Source organism: Carcharhinus amblyrhynchos, chromosome 18 (assembly GCF_965287045.1).
Source record: "Carcharhinus amblyrhynchos chromosome 18, sCarAmb.v2.hapA, whole genome shotgun sequence".
Taxonomy (NCBI): Eukaryota; Metazoa; Chordata; class Chondrichthyes; order Carcharhiniformes; family Carcharhinidae; genus Carcharhinus; species Carcharhinus amblyrhynchos.
In genome coordinates, this window is record NC_137341.1 from 24,321,914 (window position 1) to 24,339,369 (window position 17,456).

The 17,456-nt window shown below is 43.3% G+C and overlaps 1 protein-coding gene across 1 annotated transcript in view; it reads left to right on the forward strand.

Annotated features, from left to right (window-relative positions):
* Nucleotides 1–651: 651 nt before the first annotated feature.
* Nucleotides 652–17,456, forward strand: part of LOC145354665 (heparan sulfate glucosamine 3-O-sulfotransferase 4-like) — a 242,984-nt gene continuing 226,179 nt past the window's right edge. Inside the window, exon 1 of the mRNA XM_080206098.1 lies at nt 652–1,746. Within this exon, the coding sequence (XP_080062224.1) occupies nt 1,169–1,746 (578 nt within the window). The 5' untranslated portion in view covers nt 652–1,168. The remainder of the gene's footprint in view (nt 1,747–17,456) is intronic.

Genomic DNA, 17,456 nt, shown 5'->3' on the forward strand with positions numbered 1-17,456 from the left:
CAGAAGTGAAACTGGTGGGGAAGGGAAGTGGGGAGAGGAAAGGGGGATATTGGGAGAGGAAAGGGGGATATTGGGAGAGGAAAGGGGGATATTGGGAGAGGAAAAGGGGATATTGGGAGGAGGGATGGGGAGGTAGGGATGGGGAGGTGGGGAAAGGGATGAAGGAGAGGTGAGGAGGGAAGTGGGTAAGGGGAGAGGGGGAGAAGGAGAGAGGAGGGGGAGAAGGGGAGATAAGGGCTGAGGGGAAGAGGAGAGGAGGGAGGGGGCAAAGGGGAGATAAGGGCCGGGGGGAGAGGAGAGGAGGGAGGGGGCGAAGGGGAGATAAGGGCTGGGGGAAGAGGAGAGGAGGGAGGGGGAGAAGGGGAGATGAGGGCCGGGGGGAAGAGGAGAGGAGGGAAGAAGAGAAAGTGGAGGAGTAAATGGAGAGGAGGGAGGCGAGGAGGGTGTAAGGAAGGAGAGAGAGGGGAAGAAGGGATGGGAGAGGAGAGAAAGTGGGAGGAGGGAAATAAGTGAGTGGGGAGGGGCAGACTGGGGAGGAGGGGAGAGAGTAGGAGGGGTTTGAAGAGGAGGCCAGGAGAAGGAGAAGGGCTGCTAGTCTGGCAGGCTACACTGCACTTTGCTGGAGAGTCGCTGCTAAGAGGAGCTCCAGCCACCGCTCACCTGGTTTGTTGGTGCTGATGGGATTGTTACTGAGCGGTTATTGATCAGTGAGCTGGAGGAAAGGATTTGCAGAATTTGTTCCAGATGGTTGTTGCTTTTCCAGGGAACGAGAGCTGAATCCGGAGCCTTTCTGATTCTGTGATCTGTGAGAAGGATCTCCTGTGTATTAAAGGATTTGTGGTTGCTGTTTGCAGATGGACTCTATGCTTCGGCGATGCAACCGGGACGAGAACGGTCGGATTCAAGATTGCGATTTGTAAGGAAAAAAAATTCTAATCTGGAATAAAGAGCCCGAGGCAGAAAGGGGGAATCAATATTCAGAATGCAATGGGCATTTGCTTTCGAGAATTGATGCGCTCCGAGTAGAATGTGCCTTGCAGTAAAATAAATCAGAGCTCCTTTCGGTTCCATCAGGATTAGATGGGGACAGTTTATTGCAAAGGTTCATGCAACATTTGGAGTGAGAAGATGTCTCTCAACTGTCGTTTGAACAGCATTGCTGTGAGAAATGGCTTTCTGGTCCAGCCCAACAGTCCATCCATATAAAGTATCCCAGCGGCTGCTCTTCGCCTTCACTCTCTCTCTCTCGCTCACCTATGTCTGCTACACTTTGATGAGTTGCTACACCTCCATCCAATTCCCCTTGCACGACACCAGCTACCTGTACCAATCCCGGCCCCTGGTGACTGAACACAAGCAAGACAGAGTTGGCGAGCGCCCGACAACTCCAAGGGATTGGGTCAGCCCCAGCCCCCGGGTGGAGACGGCCAGCTCTGAGCGAGTCTCGGTGGAGGTGGCGGGGACAAGCAGCGACTGGAGGGACAGCCCGGTCGAGGTCTATACGGTGCAGAGCTGGCTTGAGAGGGAAGCGCAGGAATCCAGCACCACGGACGAGGAGCTGAGCCGGAGTAACAGCACCCCGGACTTCGGGCTGCAGAGACTGCCCCAGGCTATCATCATCGGAGTGAAGAAGGGAGGCACCCGGGCACTGTTGGAGGCGATCCGGGTGCATCCGGACGTCAGGGCCGTCGGGGTGGAGCCTCACTTCTTCGACAGGCACTATGAGAAGGGGTTGGAATGGTACAGGTAAGAGGCAACTCCAAGGGCTTAGATTCTGGAGAGGGGAGAGCATCTCGAGAAAAAAAATAGCGTTTACAGACCGACCTCCCCAAAATATATCTCCAACCTATCCAAGTCAAGTAGCTCGGCATCTGCATCTAATGGGTTAAGATGTTTTGGCTCTGCACAGTTGACTTAATTATGTATCAAATCAAGCCTGAAGCTTAATTTAAATGCACTCATACTGCATCTAATACAAATCTTGATCGCAGTTTGATACATTAACATTCGCAAAAATGCAATGTTTGATTCGCTCTGCGCCTAGCAAGTACCATGTATTTTATGAGCCATGACTCGGAGCATAATCTGTTACAGAAACATTACTCTCGCCTTTAAATATGGGGTTCTGGGTTGGTTTCGCGCAGTGAGTGGAAAGAGAGAGTTCAATCCACTTAATGGGAATCTTCCTTTACTTTCAAGGCATTAGTTAATAAAAGAGTAACTATCCATGTGAGCAGATGTGTTGAGAGTATTAGATCTGGATTGCCCTAATGCGACGCAGGACAGCCAGGGGATATGTGTACTTCCCGGGCGCAGTTTCTGCTCACACTATACGGCCGCATCCATCTAATTGGCAGGTGATGTGTTAGGAACATGCTTTTGTTCTTAAGTTATTGAAATCTTCTCCAGCACTGTGTTCAGTCACTGGACTTCACAGTCCCAAAAGATCAATGCAAATCGGTGGCACTAGCTAGAGAGATGCATTAAGAATAATCTGTGCCGAGAGCTTCAAATGCTATGTATATTGTTGATGCTGTAATGTCCCCATTTTCAACTAAAATGGGGTAAATGTAAGCTAACTCGTCATATTTGCAACTGTCCCCACCCACTTTTACATAATTTTTAACCCGAGTCAAAAGATGGGAGGTGGAAGGAATTTACCAGCAGCCAATCCTTCAGCTCAGTCTAATTAATGAGAAAAATCAACATCAGTCTCCTATAAACAAAGTGGCTGTGAATTTTCAAATAGGTATTTTCCCTGTTACTTTTTTCTAATATATTATCAAAATAATCTCTACCATGAGACCACAACAGTTTTGGTTTGTTAACAGAATGTAACAAGAGGACACTTTATGTGTGGCAAGACTAGGGAAGCTGTGCTTTTCCTTAGGACACGGCAGCTTAATGGAAGATTTGGTGGAAGCGTCGTAAATCATGAAAGATTTTAATATAAATAGAGAAAAAACCGTTCCCAGTAGCAGGTGGACCAGTAACAAGTGAACACAGATTGAAGATAATTGGCAAAGTAACATTTTGGGAAATGGGAAGAATTTTTGAAGGCAGAAAATGGTAATGATCTGGAATGCTCTGCTTGAAAGAGTGGAAGCAGATTCAACAATAACTTTCAAAAGGGAATTGAATAAATACTAAAATGCAAGATTTACAGGGTTATGTGGAAAAAGCAGGGCAATGGGACTAATTGACAGCTCTTTCACAGTAGGTCTCCTTCTAGACTGTATGGTTCTATGGCCAGACCTGTAAATTCTGTCCTCACTCCTTTTAACTTCTTTTATCTGCACAATACTGTCTGCATCCTGACAGATGAGGAAGTGATATGTTCCCAGGCCTCTGTCTTAATGCAGGATCTGTCCTCGCAAACCCTGTATGTGCCAATACTGCCTGCAACCTGACAGATGAGGAAGTGATATGTTCCCAAGGCCTCTTTCTTAATGCAGGCCCTGCCCTTGCAAACTCTGCATGTGCATCTCCACTTGAAGACAGTGTTGTGCTCCCAGCTTCTGCCCTTTGTCCCTCCCTGCCCATATTCATCTCTCACTCTTGGCACCCATCTCAAAGTCATGTCTTAACATGGGTTTAATTTGTTTTATTTTTCACATGACGTGGGCATCACTGGCAAGGCCAACATCTGTGCGCATCCCTAATTGTCAATGAATTAATTGGCTTGCTGTGCCATTTCAGACAGCAGTTAAGAGTCAACCAGACAGCTGTGGGGCTGGAGTCACATGTAGGCCAGGCCAGGTAAGGATGGTAGATTTCCTTCCCTAAAGGATATTAGTGAACCAGATATATTTCATGGTCACCATTATTGAGACTAGCGTTCAATTCCCGATTTATTAGATTAATTTAAATTCCACCAGCTGTCATGGTAGGATTTGAACCCCACACACACCCTGCATTTCCTAGGATTCTGGATTACCAGTCCAGGGACATTACAACTACATTGCCATGTTTCTGCAGTGTTGGCTCCACCTGTCTGTGGTCCAACACATGCCTTACTGAAACTGAGACAGAGAGAGAGAAAGAGAGAGGGAGGGAGTGTTTGAGACAAATTGAAATAAGCAGATAAATAGAGAATAAGGGAGAAGGGAAGGAGCTCTAACAGAGGATGGAGAGGGGGTAGAGGGATAGAGATTTCAAATTTCTCATTGTATTCAATTTGTCCTATTGCCTTACTGGTCCATTTCACTGTAACCTCCTTCAGTCCGACATCTGTCTAAGATTTTTGCATTCTTCCAACTCTGACTTCTTGATCAATCCTCATATCCTTCATCCCACCATTAGACGTCATGCCTTTACGTGTCTAGGTCAAAGTTTGGGACACCCACATAAATCTCCCTGATTCTCTCTCCTCCTTTAAGATGATGTTTAAAACATACTATTTTGATCAAACTTTTGATGACTTGAACTAACCTTGCCTTATGTGGTTCAGGGTCAAGTTTTGTCTGACAAGCATCTGGGATATTTTACTGCATTAATGATGCTATTTTAATGCAATTGTGATTTTTCCAATTAATGGATTGGTTACTCCTTCACAACCATTTGAATGGCCAACTTTCTCCTTCTTGACCCTTTGAATGGTCAGCTTACCATTCCTGACTCTTAGACAGTGATTTCATTCAAATACCCAACTGTGGTCTAGAGGGAACAGGACATAACTATCACAATCAGGGACGAATCCCCCTCCTCCTGGGTTGGTCGATCACTAATGAACAGAGAAGATTCTGATAATCTATTTTGGCTGTGAAGTACTTGACATATTCCAAAATCCCTTTATTTTGTTATTGGGAAGTCCACAGCAATCAGCAGTTGAAAACTAATACAGTTTTAGACACATAAAAATGCAACTTGTCATGGTGACTTGGGCCTAGTTGCCAGGTCATTGCAAGCTGTGGTTAAAGGAAAGCAATATCATTCAAGAGATCATAACAATAGAACTTTCCAGAATAACTCATCCCTTACTACGTTTGTCAAACTTCTTTCACATGTTAATTGTGGTTGATTGCCAAAAGGATAGATTTTGCATGAATGGGCAAAAGGAAAATATCTACTCTTGACTGGCTCAGCAAGGTAGCTTGGAAAGCTGAAAGACCTGTCATGAGAGATGGGCTGCTGAGTCTCTCGCTTCCCATTTTATATTTAATTATTTGCTTAATTAACTCATTTGGGAGAAACAGTGTAAAGAGAAGTTACTTAAGCAAATTAAGCAAGTCTCAAAAGAAAAAGAGCAATGATTTTCTTTTAATCAAAAAGAGTGAAAAACCCAAGCTCTAAAGATGAAGACAAAGGCCCAATATTTAAACACCCTCATTAAATCTTGTTAACTTTCTTTGATCAAGTGGGAATAATTCTGGTATCTCAAACCTCTTCAGTGTCTCTGCATAACTATAATTTTCCATCCCTGGAATAATCCTGGTCAATCTATGCTGTACACTTTCTATGGCTTTACATGGTGGTTAGATGGCCATACAGCAGTGAAGTTCAGGTAAGTCTCAGCTGAAGTGCACATTTGTGGCACTGTTGCATGCTAAAAATGTAATGCTGATTAAATGTGCTTGGTTACAATATATCACAAGAATCACACGTTGTTCAGGAAACGTTTCATTCTCTGTTTTCTACGATCCTCCTTTCCTGCCTTTCTCTTTTGCATCTTCCTTGTTCTCTTCACTTGCAGCATTGGATGTGGCATCTGCAAGTCTTACTTTCTCCTGCAGCTATGCATGTAGACCTATCTCAGAAACCACAGCAGTGGCTAAAGCCTTTATTAATGCTCTATGTACAATGGTTTAAATACAGGAATGTCTCTACCATTATGAATGCTAGGGTAGCTACATTGTCCTTGTTAGAGAATGTGGAGAATTATCATCCCATCGATTCAACAGAAGACATATCTACACTCAGGAGAATTGATTGACCCAGTGATCCATAGTTTTAGTCTTCAAAATTAGATTGTAGGAATCATGGAAGACCAAAGGAGGTAAAGAATACCATAGCTTTAAGGACCAACAAAAGAATGAGTTAGAGTGAAAGTTTACAGGACATGGCTTTTGAAGCTGAGATGGAATAAGAGAGAAAGTTCTTCGGGAGTAGAACAGAATATGCATGAAATATCCGGAAGGTCTGGCAACATCTGCGGAGAGAGAAACAGGTTTGCTAAGTTAACTCTGTTAACAAGATGTTGCCAGACTTCGTAATTATTTCTCACATTTTAACTGTTACTATTTTAGAGTCTGGAGTTTTTTGTTTATGTGGAAGTTCCAGAGGAGAACTGAGCACGGAAGTATTGATGAACAAAAGAGAGACAAAAGAAGGCTATGGAGAATGTCATGTTGCAATAAGACCAAAAAAATGCTTGAAATGCTCTGCAGGTCAGACAGCATCTATAGAGAGAAACAGAATTAACGTTTCAGATCAGTGACCTTTCATGAGAACCCTGTTCTCTCCACAGATACTGTATGACCTGCTGAGCATTTCAGTTTTCCAACATCCAGTATTTTGCTTTTGTATTGGTGTCATGTTACAAGCTGAACATGAGACAAAGGCCTGTCAGATGACAAGCTGCTCTTGTATTTTGATTCTAATACCACGTTCCTATTTCCATAGTGTTTTATTGAATTCAACCCAAAATGTGCAGAACTTTGAGGGCTCACCTTACAGTCACTTAACTAAAGGTGGTATTCATGCATTACAGAGCTTGCTGCCTCCATGCACTTCTTATTATGTGCTTCACTCCCCATACTCAATAGTCACACAGTAATCCAGTAGCTGTTAGTCAGTTGCATTCAGAAGATCAGACGACAGTGAGTCACTTCTAATGTACGTGCACTCACGGGGTAAATTCACTCAAACCAATGGGCCACAAGCAAAGGGACTGCAGATTGGAGATAGAGTTACAATCATTTTTGAATCAGGTCCCTTTTGAGCCAAGCTCCACAATGGGTACTTGAGATTGATGGTTTTACTATTACAGATTTTTATGCCAACTATTTGTTAAGTTATTATCAAGATTTGAAAACAGGTCCTTTGCAATGTAGACATTGCACATCTCACAATCTTCTGCACATCATTTAAAATTATATTGATTGTATCTGCTGAAGTTAATCCAGGTCCCTCACACTGTCACTCAGTAACTTCACCCAACCTCAAGCATCTTGTGTTGACTGATATTTAGTAAGTGTTCTCATGCTACCTTGCATGATAACTAATTGGACCTTTGGAAGAGCTTTTCTTTTGATGTTATTTGGTATGTAAGGCACACATGCACCCAAATTTTACTGTCCCGCCTGCCAATGGAATCAGAGTAGATGACAGCAGACAATGGGAAGGTCCATTGACCTCGAGTGGAATTTTACAGTTTCAGGATGAGGGAGGCTATAAAATCCCACCCATGGGCCTGGAAATTACAAATATTTTTGTACTTTCATAAAAATATAGTTTTTAATGTGAGACATTCGAAATATGTGATAACATGAGTTTGCTCTCTGTACAAACCTTGTGAGGATCTCACTGTAGAGTCTAATCTGTTGAATGATGCTGCATCTCTTTTGAGTTGCTGTCTGCCTGGTGTAGTCATTTACAGTTTTGACTTTGACAATTTATGCATCCATGGATGCATTTTAACATTCTTGCTAAAAGACCGTCTCCAAATGTTGATGGTGAGATGGTTGAAAACCGTCCTTTTGGCTCAAGCCCAGCCCAGTGTAAACAGATGAAAGTGTCCCCCATCTGCTTGCAGTGAGGATCTACAGTCAGATGATTTTGTATTAGGTTCACTCCAGTTCTGAATTTTTAAAGAATTGTTCATTCATGTGATATGGGTGCCACTGGTTAAGCCAGCATTTATTATCCATCCCTAATTGCCCTTGAGAAGGTGCTGCCAACTGGCACTAAACTGTCAAAGTCAATAAAGAGAAATGACAAGATGGCTGGTGTGGAAAAAATGGATAATGTGACACTCAAAGAGCCAGTGTCTAATTTTGATCAGCACCTCTTTCTGGTGAAGAGAAAAACAAGTATGATACGACTGACCAACCACAACATTAAACTTAATCTGCAATGGCCTCAGATCTAATGTGGATCATTCTCTACCTCCCTTCCCCATCATTTAATGCAAGATTCAAAGAAAAATATAGCACATGCAACAGAGATAAATTCTGGTGTGAAAAATCACTGAAACCTACTTAGCATAACATTGAAAGCCTGATTAAACATTCATCTAATGCCAGATAACACCAACTGGTGCAGCCAAAGCTTTTGGCACCTTGAAGCCTTCAGCCTGTTCTAATTTAAGTCAGTTAAGCAGCAGCCTGGCAATGTATTTAACTTGTGATGGTCCAGAATGGAAAGGATTGCCAACAGTCATTATACTTAATGCTTTTCTCAAACTCATCAAGGTGAAGAATGTCAGTGCTGAGGAATGGAACCCTTCATATTTCAGGTACTCAGAATCAATATCAAAGGAAAGGTTAAATGATCAATAAAACTCCCTCTACACTGTGCCCTCAAACAGTCATGTGGTCTCATGCAGGTACAGCACGTATTAAGTAGTAAATACAGTGTCTGTACTGTTCAGTCAAACACTCCAGGGGAGATACAACACAGGTTAGATGCAGAGTAAACTTTTCTTGCCAATGTCCAATCAAACACTCAAAAAAAAGTGGTTAAATATCAATCAATGAAGAAATATAGTTTGTTGGACATGGCAGGACAGGTGATGTGCCAAAATTGCAGCGAAGGTGAGCTTCTGGAGAGCTCAGCAATCCTGGACAACCACATCTACTGTAAGTGTCTAGAGGTTGAGGCACTTGAGCTCAGAATTATTGAGCTGGATTCTGAGCTGCAGGCATTGTAGGGCATTAGGAAGGAGGAGAGTTAACTGGACATGTTGTTCCAGGAGGTAGTCACACACCTATGTTAAATAAAAGTTTAGAATTGCTCAATGATAGAGAACAGGAGGCTGTAACAGCAAATCAGGTTGTTACGTCCAAATGTTACATCCTTGCCCAAGAAAGGCTGTAAGGATAAACCCAGTGCTACAGGCTAGTTAGTTTAACCTCGGTGGTGTGAAAGTTTTCAGAAAAGACAACTTGGGGAAAAAAAAAGTAACAGTCAATTAAACAAATAAGGATTAATTAAAGAAAGCTAGCATAGATTGTACTTAACTAACTTGTTGAGTTTTTTTTGATGAGGAAATAGGGAAGGCCCATGATGCTAATGTGGTTAATGAGGTGCACATGGATTTCTAAAATTTGATAGAGTGCCATGTAATAGATTTGTCAACAAAGTTAAAGCTCTTAGAATAAAAGGGACACCAGCAGCGTTGATACAAAATTGGCTGAGTGACAAGAAACAGAATGTAGTGGTGAATGATTGTCTTCTTGAACTGGAGGAAGGTATACAGTGGGATTGCACAGTGTTAGGAGCACAAATTTTCCTGATCTATATTAGTGACTTAGACTAGGGTGTATGTGGCATAATTTCAAAATTTGTGGATGACACAAATTTTGGAAGTACTTGTATTGGGAACTGTGAGGAGCACGGTGATAAACTTCAAGAAGTCAATAACCAAGCTGGTCGAATAAGCAGACAAGTGACAGATTAAATTTAATGCAGAGAAGTGTGAAGTGATTCATTTTGATGGGAAGAATGGAGAGAAACAAGATTTAAAGAAGTACAATTCTAAAGGGGTGCAGGAGCAGAGGGACCTGGGGGCATATATAATTAAATCATTGAAGGCTGCAGGGGTAGTTTGCGAAGATGGTTAATAAAGCACGTGTGATCTTGGGCTTCATAGTAGGGATACAGAACACAAAAGCAAGAATGTATGATATCTGTATAAAAAACTGGTTTGACCTCAACTGGAGTATTGTGTCCATTTCTGGGCACTACACTTTTGGAAGGATGTAAAGGCATTGGAAAGGATGCAAAAACGAATCACAGGAAGGGTTCCAGGGATGTGGAACATAAGTTGCATGGTCAGATTGGAGAAACTGGGGCTGTTCTTCATGGAGAAGTGAGGATTAAGGGGAGATGTGATAGAGGTACTGGGGTTAGTGACATCTCCTTGCAGCTGGAGAAGAACTTGGAGAAGAACAGGTCTGATCCAGTTGTAATGATCCATGTACAAACTAATTACAAAGACAAAATGATAATAACCTCTGGAATGTTAGCTGGGCCATGTGTCAATTGGCATAGAGATAGTCATGAGGTTTCTGGACAGAGTAGATAGAGAGAAACTGTTCCTGCTGGTGGAAATATTAAGAATGAGAACGCAGTGATTTATTGTGATTGGCAAAAGAAGAAATGGCAACATGAGGACAAACCTGTTACACAGAGAGTGATTAGTATCTGGAATCATTGCCTGATGGTGTGGTGGAGGCAGATTTAATTATAGCATTCAAATGAAAGTTGGACAATTATCTCTGGCGAAAAATGTGAGGGAAGTGGATCTAGGTGAGTTGTTCTTGCAGAGAGCCGACACAGACATGACAAGGGAATTGACAGCCTTCTAAGCTGTAACCATTCTAGCTATGTTTATCAGGATGTAGTGATGGAGGAGGCTTTCTTTTTCACTTTGATGAAAAAGCATGAAATGGATAAGAACAAGGACTGCAGGATGGAAAGGTAAACTGACCTACCACATGGTGAAGGAACCTAGCAAATGAGAGGAATGAAACTGAATGTGGTCATAATAAGGGGCAGTATAGTTGGGAGTATAGTTACTGTTCTTTGTGGCCATGAGTAGAAGTTCTATCCAGTACTGGGGTTAGTGACATCTCCTTGCAGCTGGAGAAGAACTTGGAGAAGAACAGGTCTGATCCAGTTATAATGATCCATGTACAAACTAATTACAAAGACAAAATGATAATAACCTCTGGAATGTTAGCTGGGCCATGTGTCAATTGGCATAGAGATAAACAGATTGGAAAGTTGATCATAGAAAATGAAGGAGGCTATTCTGCCCATTGAGTCTGCACTGACTTTCTGAGAGCATCTTACCTTATCCCCATAACCCCATATATTTACCCCGCTAAGCCCATTAACCTACACATTGTGGGACACAAAGGGGCAATTTAGCATGGCCAATCCATCTAACCTGCACATCTTTAGTCTGTGGGAGGAAACCCACAGAGACACAGGGAGAACATGCAAACTCCACACAAACGTTCACCCAAGGCTGGAATCACACCCTGGTCTCTGATGCTGTAAGACAGCAGTGTTAATCATTGTGCCTCATGCCTTATAATTCATGTCTCATATAGTGGTGTGGGAGGCAGAGATCACCAATACAAGCACCAGGGAAAGAGGGATTGTTCCATAAATATGGGCTGTCGTAGAAACTTATAAAATCTAACAGGATAAGACAGGGTAGATTCAGAAAGAAAGTTCTCAATGGTGGGGGAGTCCAGAACAGGGGTTAGAGTTTGAGGATAAGGGGTAAATCTTTTAGGACTGAAGTGAGGAAAAATGTCTTCACCCAGAGAGTGGTGAATCTGTGGAATTTACTATCACAATAAGTAATTGAGGCCAAAACATTGTGATTTGATTTGATATATTATTGTAACATATATAAGCATACAGTGAAAAGTATTGTTTCTTGTGTGCTATACAGACAGTGCAGTGTTCATAGAGAAGGAAACGAGAGAGTGCAGAATGTTGTGTTATAATCATAGCTAGAGTGTAGAGAAAGATCAACTTAATGCAAGGTAGATCCATTCAAAAGTCTGATGGCAGCAGGGAAGAAGCTGTTCTTGAGTCAGTTGGTATGTGACCTCAGACTTCTATATCTTTTTCCTGATGGAAGAAGGTGGAAGAGAGAATGTCTGGGGCACGTGGTGATCTTAATTATGCTGGCTGCTTTGCCGAGGCAGCTGGAAGTGTAGACAGAATCAATGGATGGGAGGCTGGTTTGCGTGATGGATTGGGCTACATTCACAACCTTTTGTAGTTCCTTGTGGTCTTGAGCAGATCAGGAGCCATACCAAGCTGTGATATAACCAGAAAAAATGTTTTCTATGATGCATCTGTAAAAGTTGGTGAGAGTCATAGCTGACATGCCAAATTTCCTTAGTCTTCTGAGAAAGTAGAGACATTGGTGGGCTTTTTTAACTATAGTGTTGTCATTGGCGGGGGGGAGCCAGGGCAGGTTGTTGGTGATCTGGACACCTAAAAACTTGAAGCTCTCGACTCTTTCCACTTCATCCCTGTTGATGTAGACAGGGTGTGTTCTCCTCTACACTTCCTGAAGTCAATGATAATCTCCTTTGTTTTGTTGACACTGAGGGAGAGATTATTGTTGCTGCACCAGTTCACCAGATTCTCTATCTCATTCCTGTAGTCTGTCTTGTCATTGTTTGAGATCCAACCCACTAAGGTGGTGTCATCTGCAAACTTGAAAATTTGGCCATACAGTCATAGGTGTATTAGGAGTATAGAAGGAAGCTGAGAACACAGCCTTGTGGAACACCGATATTGAGGATGATTATCGAAGAGATATTGTTGCCTATCCTTAATGATTGTGACCAGTGAGTTAGGAATTTCAGAATCCAGTAACAGATGGAGGAACCAAGGCCCAGGCCACAGAGTTTGGAGATGAGTATCATAGAGATAAAGGCTGATCTGTAGTCAATAAATAGGAGTGTGACATAGATGTCTTTGTTATCTAGGTGTTCCAGAGTTGAGTGCGGGGCCAGAGAGATGGCGTTTGCTGTGGACCTGTCGTGGCATTAGGCAAACTGTATTGGATCCAGACAATCTGGGAGGCTGGAATTGATTCATGCCATGACTAGCCTTTCAAAGCACTTCCTCATGATGGATGTCAGAACCACCAGACGATAATCATTAAGGCATGCTGCTTGGCTTAGGTACCAGGATGATGGTTGTCTTCTTGAAGTAGATAGGGACCTCAGATTGTTGTCTGCGTATACCCCCATCAACTGATCCACACAGGATCTGAGTCCTCATCCAGAAAGCCCATCCGGGCTAGTCATTTTCCATGGGTTGACCTTCAAGAAGCTGCTCTGACATCTGCAATGGTTATCCTGGATACAGGTTCATCCAGGCCTTCCAAAGTGGAGGGCATGCACTCACTGACCTCTTGCTCAAAACTGGCGTAGCATGCATCGAGCTCATCAGGAAGGGGCGCATTGGAGCTGGCGATTTTACATGCCTTCATCTTGTAGTCTGTTATGTCTTGCAGACCTTGCCATAGTTGGCGGGAAGGAATTCCTTTAGCCAGAGAGTGGTGAATCTGTGGAATTCACTGCCACAGTAAGTAACTGAGGTCAAAACATTGTGCAATTTCAAGAAGAAATTAGATATAGTTCTTGGGGAGGAGGAATTAAGATATTGAATTTGATGATCAGCCATGATCAAGATAAATGGCAGGACAGACCTGAAAGGCCAAATAGCCTACTCCTGCTTCTATTTCTGATGTTTCTATATTTCCAAAACATAGCTGGCATTAGTGTCATGGCCAATTGAATAACTAATGTAGTAAGAAAAGATTTTAAACTAATTCAATGGGAGAAAGGGGTTTGGAAGGATTCATGAAAGGATAAATTCGAAAGAAGAAAGGGAAATGTCAGGGCTCTAGAGGAGAGCAAAAATAATCAGTGTGGGTAAAGAGCTTTAACCAAAGTAATAGGGCATTCGTGACTAAGCCAACATAAGGGAAAATTTTTAAAAAATCAAAGCTAAAGGCTCTATATCTGCATGAAGCATTCACAATAAGTGAGATGAATTAATGACACAGATAGAAATTTATATGTTCAATCCAACTTAACCCCATTGTCCTTGCAAACTATTACCCCCCAGTACTTGGACCTCAGCTATTTATAATCTATATTAATGGGTGGGATTTTCCATGCTGGAGACTAAGTGTGGTGGGGGACAGAAAAATTGGCATGGTTTCCACAGGGTGGCGGGGTCTTCTGATTTTCAATGTATTAGTTATGCATCAGCGAGGAGCTTGTCAAATCTCATGACAGGCTGGACAAGGATTTGTCCACCGCCCTGCTATTTCATGGGATTAAAGGCTGTGGCATCATATTTAAATGGCATCTGGACAGATACTCACTCATTACAGGACAGATGTGGGCTGAAGGTGTAAATTAACATGGCAGCCAAAAGAAATAAACCCTGCACTCCACAGTTCAGAGAAGTCTCCTTCAGAGCTGTCTAGAAAAGGCAGGAGCTCCTCATTCTGATGGACGGGAGCAGGAATCTGACCATGCTGGCCTGGGAGGAGGTCACCAGGAAGGTCAGTCCAGAAAATAGGACTGCTCTGCAGTGCAGAAAAAGGACGAATGATCTGATCTTCTCTGTCAGGATAAGTGAACTTTCTCCTCACTCCAAACCCATTACAGTCTTGTAAGGCCATCAAAAAAATGCAAGGAGTTGGAGTTCACTGGGACATCACATGCTATCAGTAGATAGGAGATCAGCATTGATTGTTTGCTAGCCACTTTAAGATCACCATCTCCTTTAAGACACTGCACAAAGGCATTTTGGGTGGCACGGTTAGTACTGCTGCCTCACAGCGCTAGGGACCGAAGTTCGATTCCCGGCTTGGGTCCCTGTTTGTGTGGAGTTTACACATTCCCCCGTGTCTGCATGGGTTTTTCCGGTGCTCCGGTTTCCTCCCACAGTCCAAAGATGTGCAGGTTAAGTGGATTGGCCAAGCTGAATTTCCCCTTTCATGTCAGGGGGACCAGCTAGGGTAAATGTATGGAGTTATGGGGATAAGATAGGATTGTGGTCGTTGCAGACTCAATGGGCTGAATGGCCTCCCTCTGCACTGTAGGATTCTATGATTCTATGATTTTCTTCAGTTACGGGGGAGAACTCAGCACACAGTGCAGTCATGCATGCTTTTGAACTGATCTTTCACCCTTGGTGCTCAGAGTTAATTCATTAGTCTTTATGTGCAGCTAGATTTCCCACAACAAAAGGGAGAGATCAATGGTACTTCTGGAGTAGCGAACACCTTACAGACATGGGTCCACAGCTGGTAGAAGCCAAGTCATCTCTGCTGGAGACCAGAGCCCTGCCGCGTTCGAGACTGATGATGATCCACTGCAATCAACCCTAAGACAAATGTTGGAGATGCAAAGACAGGCAAGGGAAGACCAAGCAAGGTTGTCAGAGGCTGTCACCAGAGTGTAATGAAGGATGGAAAAGTCTTTCATACTCTGTTTGATGTTGTGGCTCCAGCATACAAGTGCTTTGAAGTCTCCATGAGAAGGATGGCAGCTGCTTTGGTGGTGGCCCAGGTTAAGCAGAACACACAGTTTCTGCCACATATGTGCGCAGATCTGCGCTCTGTCTCTCTAGTGCTAAGCACGAGGGGGCAGGGCACCTCTACATCTCTCCAAGTTGCCGCTTCTCCTCAAGGAGACAGTGAGGGATGTTTGGGCATACGTAGTGAGAATCATCAGCAGCCAAATCTCCCCCCTCCATGTCATCCTCTCAGAAGTTTCCAAGGAAATCCTGCTGCTCCAAATCCCCTCTGCCTGTGACCTCATCAATTCCAGCTGGTCGGAGAGGGGGGAGGGATGGGGGAGTGGGGTGGGAGGGATGGGGGAGTGGGGTGGGAGGGATTCGGACTCCAGATGGTCAGGGCAGGGTGGTTCATGTGCACCTGCCCTAAAGCAAGAGACCCTCAACGACCCAGAGCCCTTCAGGACTTGGGCTTCCAGAGGATGTCTACCAAAGTCAGCTCTGACAACAGAACATAGCAGTCAACAGGCTGCCTGCACCTCTGCTGCAGATGTCAGGATTGCACCTCTACATAGTGGTAGAGGAGGAAAATTAATATAGGCGCATCACCATTTGGAGGTTCCCCTCCACCATCCTGACTTGGAACTATATCACCGTTCCTTCCCTGTTGCCTGGTCAAAATCCTGGAACTCCAGCTCAAACCTTAGGGACTGCAGCAGTTCAAGAAGGCAACTCACCACCGCTTTCTCAAGAGGAATAATATTGGCCTAACCAGCAATGCCCAGATTCCGTAAATGAATTTTTAAAAATGGTGACATTTAAATCATTATATATACTTTTTACTTCCGTCCTAGGTATTGAATAGCTTATGGAATAGTGGGTGTTCAGAGAAATAGTGCTGTCTGTATGTGGCTCTGTCTTCCGATGGTCAAATGATAACTATTGACAGATGTTTTTCCTCATAGAGCTGCCTTACTAAGCAGCTGTCAGTCTAGTATCAGTGTATCTATGTGCGCAAGTTTTTCTGCCTCTTGAAAGCTGTCTTGCTCACTGAATTTTACACACCATGGTTGAAAGGACTGTGCTACATGTGGTTGCTTACATGTGTACTAGAGGATGGTTTATCACATTACACAGCATACACATGTCCCCAATCCTGCATCTTCCCAGGATAACCCCATTGTTAAGTTTCAAGGTGGTGTATGCTTCCTCTATTATCATTTTCAGATTGATGACCTTTTAAAGATGTTGAAGTTGACAATAAATGTCTTATTCTCTCCATTGCATTGAAGCATAGGGAGAGCTGTGTTCATATCAGTTTGTTTTCACCTTATTTTTCCTTATAGCTATGAGGTTGTCATGGGTATGTCTTCCATGTCATGCATATACAATGGTATCTTCACGTGGTTTGTTGAATCCTTGCCCTCTGCAAATTCATACCTTCAACATTCTCCTTGTCTGAGGAGTTGCGTGGTTCCTCAGTGTCTCCCTTTGGCAACACATCCTCCCTTTTGCGGAGCTAATTTGTGCAGAGTATAGCAAACAATGATGATATGGGACATGTTCTGTGGCGAATATTGGAGAGCCCTACCTGATCTGTCCAAACGTTTGAAACATATCTTTAAGAGGGTGATAGTCTTTTCTGATAGGAATTTTGTGGCTGAATGTGCAGCATTGTAACTCCCTTCAGATGCCATAACCCATGAATTTAGCAGGTACACTTCATCACCGATGAGCCAACTCTCTATGAACTAAGGGCCCTCAAAAATCTGTGGCACTTGCGAATGATTCAGGATGGAAGAGCTCCCTGGGTACCTAGCACAAATATGCAGGATCTGCTTTCTGTGATCACAGATAAGTTGGGTGTTGAGAATGTGAATCCTTTCCAATTAATCAATCTCAGAAGCTACCACTAGGAACCTCCAAAGGCCACATGTGTGCAGTTGATGGTGCCCTAAACTTGCCTAAGATTACTGCGAACCCCACAGCTCTGGCAGCCTGACTTGCTTAATCCATGTGGAACTGCATGTAATGGTGAGCTTTATTGAAAAAGGAATAGGTAAGCTTGCTCAGGCACTTATGTATTGCTTATTGTGAGATTTCTTGGAGGCCCCATGGTAAAAATGTTGATTGCAGCGACAATCTTAAGTGCAAATGGCATTGGACACCCATCCAGTTCATGCAGCATGAGTTTTCATGGAAAATGTAGCAAATACAAG